Source organism: Psammomys obesus, unplaced genomic scaffold, assembly GCF_907164565.1.
Source record: "Psammomys obesus unplaced genomic scaffold, mPsaObe1.curated_primary_1811, whole genome shotgun sequence".
Classification (NCBI taxonomy): domain Eukaryota; kingdom Metazoa; phylum Chordata; class Mammalia; order Rodentia; family Muridae; genus Psammomys; species Psammomys obesus.
This window is the reverse complement of record NW_026590061.1, coordinates 54,532-68,527: the sequence shown is the minus strand read 5'-3', so window position 1 is coordinate 68,527 and position 13,996 is coordinate 54,532. Positions and strand designations below refer to the sequence as shown.

The 13,996-nt window shown below is 38.3% G+C and overlaps 1 protein-coding gene across 4 annotated transcripts in view; it reads left to right on the top strand.

The window, feature by feature from the left end:
* Bicd1 (BICD cargo adaptor 1) overlaps positions 1 to 13,996 on the top strand; it is a 167,765-nt gene that overhangs the window by 108,646 nt on the left and 45,123 nt on the right. For 3 of the 4 annotated variants that reach the window (XM_055605681.1, XM_055605678.1, XM_055605679.1), the window contains exons 3-4: positions 723 to 875; positions 6,377 to 6,802. In XM_055605681.1, the coding sequence (XP_055461656.1) occupies positions 723 to 875; positions 6,377 to 6,802 (579 nt within the window). Of the gene's footprint in view, positions 1 to 722; positions 876 to 5,787; positions 5,825 to 6,376; positions 6,803 to 13,996 lie in introns of those variants that run through there. The other variant, XM_055605680.1, reaches the window with a different exon arrangement.

Sequence of the window (13,996 nt, the reverse complement as noted above, 5' to 3'; positions counted from 1 at the left end):
CTGTTCCCCTTACTAGGGAAAACCAATTGGTTACTGAGCTACCACGGGCTACATCTGAGCAGAGGTTATATCTATACATGGTCCTTGGTGGAGTATCAGTCTCAGAAAAGACCCCTGTGCCCAAATATATTTGGTCCTTGTGGAGCTCCTATCCTCTCGTCATACTAACTCCCCCTTCTTTCATATGATTCCCTGCACTCTGCCAAAGGTTTATGAGTCTTAGTATCTGCTTTGATACACTGCTAGGTAGAATCTTTTGAGGCCCTCTGCGGTAGGCTCCTGTCCTGTTACTTGTTTTCTCCTACTTCCCCTGTCCATCCCATTTGTCTTTCTAAGTGAGGATTGATCATCTTACCTGGGGTCTTCTTTCTTGTTTATCTTCTTTAGGTGTATAGATTTCATTATGTTTATATTATGACCTATAATATCTTATAGGTCTATATAAGTGAGTATATACCATGTGTGTCTTTCTCCTTCTGGGATACCTTACTCAGAATGATCTTTTTTGAAAATATGTTTCAGAATAATTTTTAAATGTCAGATTGCTGGGTCAGGAGTCTGTGCTTTAGAAATCTTAATGGTTATCATAAATTGTCATCTGAAAAAGCAGTACTAATTTAAATGCAAGAAATCTTTCTGTTATTTAACTACCAGTTTTTTCTACATTTACTAAAACCTAGAAGAGGGAAGTTTTATACTGATTGTTTGTATTTCTGTTTCAGAACAATGAGATGGTAGAGCTACAGAGAATACGAATGAAAGATGAAATCCGAGAATATAAATTCCGGGAGGCCCGACTCCTTCAGGACTATACAGAACTGGAAGAAGAAAATATTACATTGCAGAAACTAGTGTCCACATTAAAGCAGAACCAGGTGAGGCTTAAGATGTTTTAAAAAGTTATACCACAGGTGGTTTCACATTTTTTTAATAAATGAGGTTTACTATTTCTTTCTTTCTTTCTTTCTTTCTTTCTTTCTTTCTTTCTTTCTTTCTTTCTTTCTTTCTTTCTTTCTCTTTCTTTCTTTCTTTCTTTCTTTCTTTCTCTCTCTCTCTTTCTTTCTATCTTTCTTTCTTCCAAAAGGCTTATTTTTATTATTTTATGTGTGTGTGTGAGCCCACACAGCAGTGTGGGTGCTTTCAGGGGCCACAGGCTTTAAAATTTTTCTTTGAGTCTGAGTTAGAGAACTTGTGAGACACCTGTGCTGGCAACTGAAATCAGGTCCTCTGGAAGAACAGTATACATTCTTTACTGCTGAGCTATCTCTTCAGCTCTATCCTTTATTTCTTAAGAAAGAGCTTGTCATTTTTTTTAAATGCTCCTTTAATTTGTATACTGGAATTACTCAATCTTCCTATGTCAGCTAAAACGTATAGGAAAAAAATGCCATATTAGTATAGATACATTAGTCACTTTTCTGTTGCTGTGATAAGGCACTATGACCAACAAACCTTTTAAAAGAAAGGGTCTGTCGAGGGCTTACAATTTCAGAGGGTTAGAGCTCATGATCATTTCTGTTGTGAGCATGGCAGCAGGCAGGTAGGCATGGTACTGAAACAGTAGCTGAGATCTTATATCTTGATCCACAAGATAGAGCTAACTGGGAATATATGGACTTTTGAAACCCCAAAGCCCAACACCAGTGACTCATCTCTATCAACAAGGCCATACCTCATAATTCTTCTCAAATAGTTACACCAACTAGGGACCAAATACATGCACTTATGAAGGGTATTCTCATTCATAAGAGAATGAACCACTCATGCTAATTATTTATAGTGATAATTGTTCTACTTTAAATATATATTTGAATAAACATAAAAGAAAGCAACAATTCTCACTGCATACTACATTGCATAATTGCCTTCTAAACATATTCAGAGGGGGAAATTTTTGTGTTACACATCATTAGGAAATATTGTGGGCACTTTGACCAGTGAGCTGCTCAGTAGGTAAAAGTGTGTGCCATGGAAGCCTGGTGACCTGAGTCTAATTCCTAGAACTTTTGCAAAGGTAGAAATAGAAGACTGACCCCATAAACTTGTCCTCTGACCCCTATATGCACACTTTGGCGCTCTCTCTTTCTCTTTCTTTTGCGCTCTCTCTCTCTCTCTCTCTCTCTCACACACACACACACACACACAAACACAGACACACTTGAACACACACATTATGTGTATATAGAAATTAATAATAATTTTAAAAAGATTGCAGAGACTTAGTAGAAGAATAAATTGCTCTTTGAAAAGAATACATTATTGAGTGTTTTAAACAATACACCGCAGCTGTAACAATATTCAGATGATCTGTCCTCTAAAAAGCACTGGCACCTAGTCGGGGGCATCCAATTACTCAAATGACCCTAGCTGTGAACCAATTTCCAAAATTAACATATTTTTTTGTTTACATTTTGTATTTTAGTGGGCCCAAGAATATACATATTTTATTGTCCCTTCAGATACCAAATGTCTTCAAGGTAGAGAATAAAAAATGGTAGCCATAGACAATATAGCCTAGTTGACCTACAAAATGTTAATTATTTTACTTGGAGAGCAGTATTTAGAAATTGAATAAACAAAATTTTTTTAAATATTTAACTTCTCATTAAAAATAAAGAGAAAGAAAAGAAAGAATTTGGGCAATGTCAGACCATCTTTCCAAAGAACAAAAATCACTACTAGCTAAACAGTGATTATTCCTTTTTTATATCCTTGTACTGGTCAATGCTGTTCATAACCTTTCCACAACCCTGAATTACCTGGGTTTGTAACTCTGACCTGAACTCTTCAGCCTTCTCTGCCTAGCAAAATCCAACCACTTTTTTTTTTTTTTTTTTTTTTGCATTTGCTTAGTAGACTGCATTTCAACTACACTGGCACTTTCACCCCCTTACTCACTTTTAGAGGGCAGAATTAATTTCCTGATTATACAGATCTTGATTACTAGCAATAACATACAAGAAACTGAGAAAAAAAAAGCATTCATACTGAGACAGAAGAATTCTTAAAACCACACTTTAGAATATTCTACTCTCTACTAATGACTTAGAATCAAGGGAGCTTGGGGTTCAGGAGCCTTTATCCAATTACAGAAGAAGAATAGGGTTGCCCTTAGACTAGTTATAGAAAAGCTAGGATAGAAATGTACTTGGGACAACAGAGTCTGTTACATCACAATTTCTTTTACTGTGAAGTTATGATCTCTCCACATTCTTTTTTTTTTTTCCTTCTTCAAACCTTCCCTAGTATTTCATCAGATGGTGTCATGGTTTACATTTCCAGACATTAAGTTCATATACATTGTAGACTTCTTATTGTAATCTTTGTTAAAAATTGAGTTTTCTACCCAAATGGGACCTTGTTAAGGTCCATTCTTTTTAAAAAAAAATATTTATTTATTCACTTTGCACTCTGATTGAAGTCCCCATGCTCCCATATTGCTATGCTTATACGCTAATCTATTTAAACCTATGAGACAAGATCTTTTTTCATTTTTAATATGTTGTGTAACAATCCAATGTCAGACACCACTGGAAACAATATGATAATGAATTAGATGTTTAGGGCACTCTAGGAAGAAAAGAAAAGCAAGAAATGGAAAGGTTTTTTTTGGGGGGGTACCCTGGTCTCTATGGCAGGTAAGAGATAATGTAAATTGAACGTTTGCTGTATTTAACATCAACAAACATCTCATGTTGCTGACTCTAAAATCAGATATTCTTTCTTCTTGCTAATATACTTTTATTCTAATAGTTTAGATTTCCTCAAAGTGTATTGGAAATCAGAATTGTAAATGTATTTGCCTAGATTCATAAAGATACTCTTTTTTTTTATTAGTGAAGATTAAGTGAGGACCAAATAAGTTTCTTGTAATTTAATTTAAGCCTTTTTCACTTATAAAAGAACTCACAATTAAATGGGTTTTACAATAAAAAAAAAAATTGACTCTTAGATCAGAGATTGTAAAATTTTACCATAATTATGGACCAAATCTAGCCCATGAGTTATTTCTGTAATTAAATGTTATTAAAACACAAACACTACAGACTGGAGAGATGGCTCAGAGGTTAAGAGGATTGACTGCTCTTCCAAAGGTCCCAAGTTCAACTCCCAGCAACCACATGGTGGCTCACAACCATCTGTAATGAGATCTGGTGTCCTTTTGTGTCATGCAGGTGTACATGTAAGCAGAACTCTGTATAAATAATAAATGAATAAATTTAAAAAAAGAAAACAAAAAAACCCCACAAACACTAATTAATACGTTACTGCTTTGCCCATAGCTGATTTACATACTACACACCTCAGAGTTGGATAGTTGTTTAAGGAAGAGTATATAGTCTATAAAATCCAAAATATTTATCCATCTAGAGAATAAAGAGATACATAAATTTCTCTTAAAACTGAATTTTTTGTTTCAGTTAGCATCTGGGCTAATAAACACTCCCAAGTATGTTGACACTCTTCCAAGGATACCTAACAGTGGTCTAATTAACCCCTTAGGCAAATTACATACACTCCACACACTGTTCACTCCTGCCTGTGCTCAGGGCCAGAAGGACTGCAGAAATCAGTGGAAGAACCACCTGAAACATTTGTAATTTAAGTGAACTTGTCTCAAAGTCCTCTGTGTTCTTCATCACTACCCCACAATACCTATAAATATGTCCTTATATTTTATAAGTACCTGAGGGAAAATTACATATATAATTTCTAGACTCACTTATCCCACTAGGACTCACTTATCCCAGTCACATCAGATCTAAGTGTTTGGGGGTCTATCAGCCATTGCACAGGAAACTCAGTACATACAGCGCAATGGAATGAGGTGAATATACATGGGGGATCCTGGTAATCCTTTTTGATAGGCTGAATCAACTTCTTCCCCCACATTCCTAAGCAGACAACTTATTTCTACAACACTCAAAAGCTGGAGGGAGAAAGAAAGGGAAGAAGTAGAAGCTATATCAGAAATCAGTTTTCAGTTTTGTCAATCTGTGGATTTATTTTCCCTTTTAAGTTTATTTCTTCCCCTCCCATCTTTAACCCTTATTTCTATAAAAGTCAACAACATTTTAGACTAGAAAAAAAATAGAAGCATTCATATGGGTTGTTTCCACTTCAACAAAAGTCATACCTTATAGACAGATTCCCTTATCTCAAGAGTAAGCTCTGGTACATGGGTGATGAACCTGACTGGGTAATTATAATAGATTTAAACTAGAATAGACACTTTGTTTCAGAGCAAGCCCCTCTGAAAGAATCTGAACTTTCAGTTCACCTTTGCTGAGTTAGTTGGCACAAATAATTAATCTATAAATAAATTATCATTGTAGATTCAAGAATACAACTAGCAATAATTTAGAAAGCTCACAGGGCAAACCAACTAGGAAAACCAAACCATCTATTGTGGTTTGAATATGAATATCCCAAATAGGCTCATCTGTTTGAACACTTGATCACCAGCTAATGTTGCTATTTAGGATTAATTATTTTTTTTAGCTTTTTAAATCTTGCTCCCAAATATATTTTATTAAAATTTTGTTCTTATTTTGATTTTTTAAATGTTTGACTGGATACTAAAACTGCCTTTTCACTAATGAAATAAAACAGTGATGCTACGGGGGTCCTCTATGAGACTGTTTCTCCAACCAAGGACCATATATGGATACAACCTAGAACCCCTGATCAGATGTAGCCCATGGTGGCTCAGTATCCAAGTGAGTTTACCTAGTCAGGAACTGTTTCTGACATGAACTCAATGACTGGCTCCTTTATCTCCCCTAGGAACAGCCTTGCTAGGCCACAGAGGAGGACATGGCAGCCAGTCCTGAAGATAACCTGATAAGCTAGGGTCAGATGGAAGGGGAGGAAAACCTCCCCTAGCAGTGGACTTGGAAAGGGGCAGGGAGGAGTGAGGGAGGGAAGGTGGGGTTGGGAGGGAATGAGGGAGGGGGCTACGGCTGGGATACAAAGTAAATAACCTGTGATTAATATAAAAAAATAAAAATTAATAAAAAAAAACAGTGATGCTAAAAGTTTTTTTCTTGGATAGTGAATATTAAAAAATTTGATAAAATATTACCAAAATATTTTATTGTTGTTTACTAGGAAAACAATGCTGGTACAGTAGATACTTTTTTCTTTTTGTTAGGGGTTAAATTATATATTTTTATTGCTAAAAATCTATCTATCTATATGAGTGTTTGTATCAGTGTAATTTTTATTACCATAAGAATATAGTATCTACTTTTTATTATTTATTTTTTAGACTGTTATACTTTTCTTAAGTGATTAAGTCCACTAGAGTGTTTAATGGGAGTTTAATAAGGCTCACATTTTAGTTTTTCAATCTTTTTTAACATGTCTAACTTAGGTTGAATATGAAGGCTTAAAGCATGAAATTAAGCGATTTGAAGAAGAAACAGTGCTACTGAACAGCCAACTGGAAGATGCCATTCGACTGAAAGAGATTGCAGAGCATCAGTTGGAAGAAGCCCTTGAGACACTGAAAAATGAAAGAGAGCAAAAGAACAACTTGAGGAAGGAGCTGTCCCAGTACATCAGCCTTAGTGATAACCACATCAGCATCTCAGTAGATGGGCTCAAGTTTGCTGAGGATGGGAGTGAGCCAAACAATGATGACAAAATGAATGGGCATATCCACGGGCCTCTTGGGAAACTGAATGGCGACTATCGTACTCCCACCACCAGGAAAGGAGAGTCCCTGCACCCCGTGTCTGACTTATTCAGTGAACTGAACATTTCAGAAATTCAGAAATTGAAGCAGCAGCTTATTCAGGTAAAAGCTTCACAAATGAGTTTCTTGTTGATGGCATGCAGCATGATGGTTTTTGTTTTGTTTTTTAACTTGGTTCTGTGGGTAGAGGAAATGTATGCTTCCTTCTGCCTTGGGCATTGGGATTTTGAGGTGAGTTTACTTCCCTACTATGAAGCTCATTGATTAAAGGGAAAGTAGTATATAAATGTATCACTAGTCCCTGCTGTGCCTTTTTTAAAATAGGAAAGCAAAGCAAAAACTCAGCCATTATGGAAATACAATAAGTACTATCAATTGCTGGGAGCTGGTGGTAAGAATCTGGTTGAGCAGCTGGGTGGTGGTGGTACACACCTTTAATCTCAGCACTTGGGAGGCAGAGGCAGGCCTCTTTCTATGAGTTCGAGGCCAGCCTGGCCTACAGAGCAAGTTCTAGCGCAGCCAAGGCTACACAGGGAAACCCTGGCTTGAAAAACAAAACAAAGAAACAAAAAGAATCTGGCTGGGCACATGCCCTGTGGAGAATGAAGTGACAGTATTGCCTAAAGGCACGAGTTCAAGCCACCTGTTTGACATAGCAAGACCCTATCTAGTAAGAAAAAAAAAAGATTCTAAGTACTACAGTTTAACATTGTTTTCTAGAGCTGTGGAAACCTGCATAACTGTACATTGAGGTTCTGGTGGTAATGTCAGACCTGGAACTGTTGTGAAAAAAAGTGGGTTAGTAAATGTGATACTCTGTGCATGTCATAAAGCTGTGTAAACTCTAATTGTAGTCAAAAGTGTTACTAGCTTCTGAGGTGTGGGAGAGGCCACACTACCATTTTATATAACCAGCCAATACATAAACTACAGGAAATTTGTGAAACAGTAAGTAAGTGTATGTGGGGGTGCAATAAAGAAACTGCTGACATGGCTGCTTCATTGTATAGTCAAGGTTTTTTATTGTGAATAAGACAAAACAGAGAGAAAAATAAGAGACTGGACATAGCCAGCAGACTGGACATGACCAATGTTATCTGTGAGAGAAGAAAGAATAGAAAGCAAGAGAGCAAGAGGGTACAAGAGACAGAGGGAGTATGTGAGAGAAGAGCAGGTTATAAGGAGGGTGAATAGCTACAGGTGGGGGCAGGGGACCAGGATAGAGGCTAGCGTGGGCTTTGATATGGAACCACAGGTATATGTTAATGGAGCCATATGTCCTTTTGACCAGAGGTATGGGAACGGGTTTCACAAGGCCCTAAGGAATGCTGGCTGTTATCTAATGGCAAGGAATTCTCCTATAATCTAGGTTGAGCTCACATCTGGATATTGGACAGCCTGAGAGCTAACAGTAAATGTTTGAATCTATTTCTAAATTAGAAAGTGGCTTTTCCCCAGAGCTAATCTCAACGAATATTTTATTTTAATTATAACCTTCCTGTATTACAGAGTAAATTATTCAAATTTAGTCAGTCAATGTTAAACCTGAGAATTGTGAGGAGAAAAGACTAAATCCACAATTGTCCAATTAGAGCAAGCTGTATTTTGGGGGTACACCTGGGACTGGCCAGTATTGCTATCTCACTCTAAGTCTGGATTTAAGAACCCCTTCTGGCCTCTTGAAGTCCCTTTTATAGGAGCGAAAAGGGAAAGAGTAGGCTATTGTACATTGTTAGAAAGATATAATGAAAGGGAAGGATATACATCATGTGGATGGGGTCATAAGCAGTTTATATTGGATATAAGAAACAGGAACTTAATTACAAATAGAAACTTAACTTGCAAGGTTGTAACACAGGACAGTCAGGGACTTATTCACTGTTTTAACTACAAACAGATCCCCTAACTTTCAAGGTTATTTTTTTTTTTTCTGTTTTGGTTTTTCATTAAGTTCCAAGGTATACTATTCCTGTTTTGATCTCACATTATATACTTACATATTACAGAAGCATATTAAAAATACAGTAAGAGAACACATTTTAATCATCTAGAAATCTTGATAGCAGACCCTAAGAGTGGACAGCTCACTTAGTGAAATCTTTTATTTAACAAAAGAAGAGTTTTATGTTTTTATTTACTACATTGTTTGGGTTCTTTAGTATCCCCAAAGCCCCCCTATTTCAAATAGACTCTAATAGATGGCTTTAAGAGTAAAGTACCTTAATTAGTTTTATTAGAATGAAAATATGTAGATTCTGCTTAGAAGAACTAGCTGTATTGTGTATCTACTTAAAGGAGTCCTGTGTGCTTTTGCTGAAATTTCTGTCTTTGATAAATAGCCTGTCTAATTTTGTTTGTAGAGTATAAATAAGAGAAAACCCTTTGGGCTCCCCCACCCACTTTCTTTCTGACAGGGTCTCACTCTGTAACCCTTGACTGGTCTAGAAGACTGGCCTAGAGATCTGCCTGCCTCTGCTCTCAGACTGCTGGATTCAAGGCATGCACAATCATAGTTGGTTGACTTTAAAAAAATGTAAAATAATACCAGATATGTACTTTTATGTGTAGTATTGTAGTAGCAGCAGGCAGCTAGCAATAGTGGTTGCAGCTGCAAGCTGCTATGACCTTTGGACCATATCTTGTAGGATAATTAGAAATAAAACCTGTGAACTCAACCAACACTGCTTAATGGTAAGAGGAGAAACTTCGTAATGTGGAAGGCTTCTAAGTGATTACACCATTCAATTGGTAAAGGATAAGCATTTTTAAGTGATTATATGTTGGGGTTGGTTTTTCCTCCCAGCTCTAAGCTCCTGGAATAAAGACTCATAAGACCCAAAATATTATTTACAAATACCTTGGCCATACAGATAGGCTCTTCTCATAGCTTAAAATAGCCCATTTATATTCATCTACATTTTGCCACATGGCTGGTTACTTTTGCACAGTGCATCTGTCCTCCTCACATCTTGCCTGTCAAATATACTGTGCCTGCCATTCTCCTACTATCCTTTCCTGCCTCAGCTATATGCCATAGTTGTTTTTTTTTTTTAATTGATAGGTGTTACATCCATACAATACACAAGATATTCTCTCAACAGTTATAACCTTCAGTAGTGGAAAATGGATAAAAACATGACTTGTCTTCTCCTGATACACAAGATGACCAAATATTCTCAGCACTGGAGCTTCATCATAAGCTAGTATGAGTATCTAAAAGTCATCAAACAGAGGAGTCTTGATCTGTGATATTTCTGCAAGTAGAAGAGCTTTGATCAGTGGAATAATCTCTGATTGTTGTTAGAGGAGTTTCCAGGCTGCTGTTGGGGTCAGAGTCTTACTAGGGCTGACATCTGTGGTCTCTTAGTGTCTCTAAGATATCTGTTCAGACCCTTCTGGCTTTTAGAGTTTTTGATGAGAAGTCAGGTATAATTCTGATAGATTTGCTTTTATATGTGATTTAGCCTTTTTCCCTTGCAGCTTTTAATATTCTCTTTGTTCTGCAATTTAATGTTTTGATTATTATGTGATAGGTTGATTTTTTTTTCTGGTTCAATTTATTTGGTGTTCTATAAGCTTCTTGCATATTTATATATTTATAGGCCTCTCTCTCTTTAGGTTGGGGAAGTGTTTTTCTATGATTTTTTTTGAAAATATTTTCTGGGCCTTGGAGCTGGGAGCCGCCTTCTTCTTCTTCTTCTTCTTCTTCTTCTTCTTCTTCTTCTTCTTCTTCTTCTTCTTCTTCTTCTTCTTCTTCTATTCCTATCCTTTTTAGATTTTGTCTTTTCATAGTGGTTCAGATTTCTTGGATGTTCTATGTCAGGAGCTTTTCAGATTTAACTCTCTCTCTCTTTTTTTTTTGACTGATATAGCGATTTCTTCAATCTTATCTTCTACCTCTGAGATTTTCTCTTCCATCTCTTGTATTTTGTTGGTGATGCTTGTGTCTGTAGTTCTTGTCGTCTTCCCTAGGTTTCCCATCTTCAGGATTGTATCAGATTGTGTTTTTTTTTGTTTGTTTGTTTGTTTTGTTTTGTTTTGCTTCTAGCTCTAGTATTAGGTCTTGAATAGTTTTATTCATTTCCTTCTCCTGTGTGATTGTATTTTCCTGTATTTCTTTTTTTAAATTTTTTATTAATTACACTTTATTCATTTTGTACCCCCCCATCCATAAGCTCCTCCCTCTTCCCCTCCAGATCCCACCCTCCCTCCCCTTTCTGCATGCATGCCACTCCCCAAGTCCACTGATAGGGGAGGTTTTCCTCTTCTTTCTGATCTTAGTCTATCTGTTCTCATCAAAAGTGGCTGCATTGTCCTCTACTGTGGCCTGATAAGGCTGCTCCCCCCTCAGGGGGAAGTTCCTGTATTTCTTTAAGGGATTTGTTCAAGTCTTTCATCTGTTGGAATATATTTTTCCTGGTCTACCTTGAGAGCTTTATATTCTTCCTTTTAATGCCTCTATCATTTTCATAACTTGAGATTTAAAATCTTTTTTTTTTGTGATTCAGGTGTGATAGTATCTCCAGGGCTTGCTGTGGTAGGACCACTCCTTTCCAGTGGTGTCACATGGCCCTGAGTTTTCTTGCCTGTGTTCTTCCACTGGCCTGTAGCCATCTGCTTGTCTCTGGTGTTCTCAGTCCTGGTGGTTCCTATGCTAGGTTCACTGCTTGGTCCATGTGAGCCAAAGCACTGGGAAGCAGGTGGAAAACCCCCAAATTGAGAGCTGCTCAGGCACCCCATAGGCCTCCCCGGGATTGGGGACAATGGGACTTGGGTTTCAAGCCTAGATTGCCTCCTTTGGGTTCACTATCTCTGCTGGGCTCACCATTTCTGACTCAGGTGGGCCAGGCAGCTGAAGAGCAGGTGGAAGGACCTCCAAACCAACCTCTCATTCAGTTTTAAAGCTTAATCTCCTTCTTCCAAGAAGGAGAAAACAGGAAGCAGGACAGGAGCCTACCTCAGAAAGCCTCTGAAAGACTCTACCCAGCAGTGTATCAAAGCAGATGCTGAGACTCATAACCAAACTTTGGGCAGAGCACAGGGAATCTTAGGAAAAAAGGGGGAGATAGTAAGACCTGGAGGGAACAGGAGCTCCACAAGGAGAGCAACAGAAACAAAAAATCTGGGTCCAGGGGTCTTTTCTGAGACTGATACTGCAACCAAGGACCATTCATGGATATAACCTAGAACCCCTGCACAGATGTAGCCCATGGCAGCTCAGTGTCCAAGAGGGATACCCTAGTAAGGGGAACAGGGACTGTCTCTGACATGAACTCAGTGGCTGGCTCTTTGATCACCTCCTCCTGAGTGGGGAGCAGCCTTACCAGGCCACAGAAGAAGACAATGCAGCTAGTCCTGATCAGACCGGATAGCTAGGATCAGAGGAAAGGGGAGGAAGACCTCCCCTATCAGTGGACTTGGAGAGGGGCATAGAAGAAGATGAGGGAGGGAGGGATTGGGAGGGAATGAGGGAGGGGACTACAGCTGGGATACAAAGTGAATAAACTGTAATTAGTATAAAAAATAAAAATTAAAAAAGAAGCTTTATCTAAGCTATCTTTGTTAATTTTTTTACATTTTTTCTTTATTAATTATACTTTATTCCCTTTATATCCCCCCTGTGGTTCCCTCCCTCCTCCGTCCCAATCCCTCCCTTCCTCCACCCTCTGCATGCATGCCCCTCTCCAAGTCCACTGATAGAGGAGGTCTTCTTTTCCTCTGATCCTAGTCAATTAGGTCTCATCAGGAGTGGCTGCATTGTCTTCTTCTGTGGCCTGGTAATGCTGCTTCCCCCTCAGGGGGAGGTAATTAAAGAGCAGGCCAATCAATTCATGTCAGAGACAGTCCCTGTTTCTATTACAATGGAACCCACTTGGATAATGAACTGCCATGGGCTACATCTGTGCAGGGGTCTTAGGTTATCTCCATGCATAGTCCTTAGTTGGAGTATCAGTCTTAGGAAAGATCCCTGTGCTCAGATTTTTTGGTTCTTTTGCTCTCCTTGTGGAGTTCCTGTCCTCTCCAGATCTTACTGTTTCCCACTTCTTTCATAAGATTCCCTGCACTCTGCCCAAAGGTTGCCCATAAGTCTCAGCATCTGCATTGATAGTCTGCAGGGCAGAGCTTCTCAGAGGTCCTTTGTGTCAGGCTCCTGACTTGTTTCCTCTTTTCTCCTTCTTCTGATGTCCAGCCTCTTTGCCTTTCTGGATAGGAATTGAGCATTTTAGCAAGAGTCCTCCCTCTTGATTAGTTTCTTTAGGTGTACAGATTTTAGTAGGTTTATCCTATATTATATGTCTATATGAGTGAGTACATACTGTGTGCATCTTTCTGCTTCTGGGACAGCTCACTCAGGATGATCTTTTCCAGATCCCACCATTTACCTGCAAATTTCATGATTTCCTTGTTTTTTTTTTTTTCTGAGTAATATTCCATTGTGTAGATATACCACAATTTGTGCATCCATTCTTCAGTTGAGGGGCATATGGGCTGTTTCCAGCTTCTGGCTATTACAAATAACGCTGCTGCAAACATGGTTGAGCAAATGTCCTTTTTGCGTACTTGAGAATCTTTTGGATATATGCCTAGGAGTGGTATGGCTGGATCTTGAGGAAGCGCTATTCCTAGTTGTCTGAGAAAGCGCCAGATTGCTTTCCAGAGTGGTTCATGTACAAGTTTACATTCCCACCAGTAGTGGAGGAGGGTTCCCCTTTCTCCACAACCTCTCCAGCATTTGTTGTCTCTTGAGTTTTTGATCTTAGCCTTCTGATGGGTGTAATGTGAAATCTTAGGGTCATTTTGATTTGCATTTCCCTGCATTTGCTAATGAGGTTGAGCATTTCTTTAAGTGTTTCTCTGCCATTCGATATTCCTCTGCAGAGAATTCTCTGTTTAGCTCTGTTCCCCATTTTTTAATTGGATTACTTGATTTTTTGCTGTTTAATTTCTTTAGTTCTTTATATATACTGGATATTAGCCCTCTGTCAGATATAGGTTTGGTGAAGATCCTTTCCCAATCTGTAGGCTGTTGTTTTGTTCTGAGGACAGTGTCCTTTGCTTTACAGAAGCTTTTCAGTTTCATGAGGTCCCATTTATTGATTGTTGCTCTTAGAGGCTGTGCTGTTGGTGTTCTGTTCAGGAAGTTGTCTCCTGTGCCAATGAGTTCTAGGGTATTCCCCACTTTTTCTTCTAAGCGGTTTAGTGTGTCTGGTTTTATGTTGAGGTCTTCGATCCACTTGGACTTTAGTTTTGTTCAGGGTGATAAGTATGGATCTATTTGCATTTTTCTACATGTAG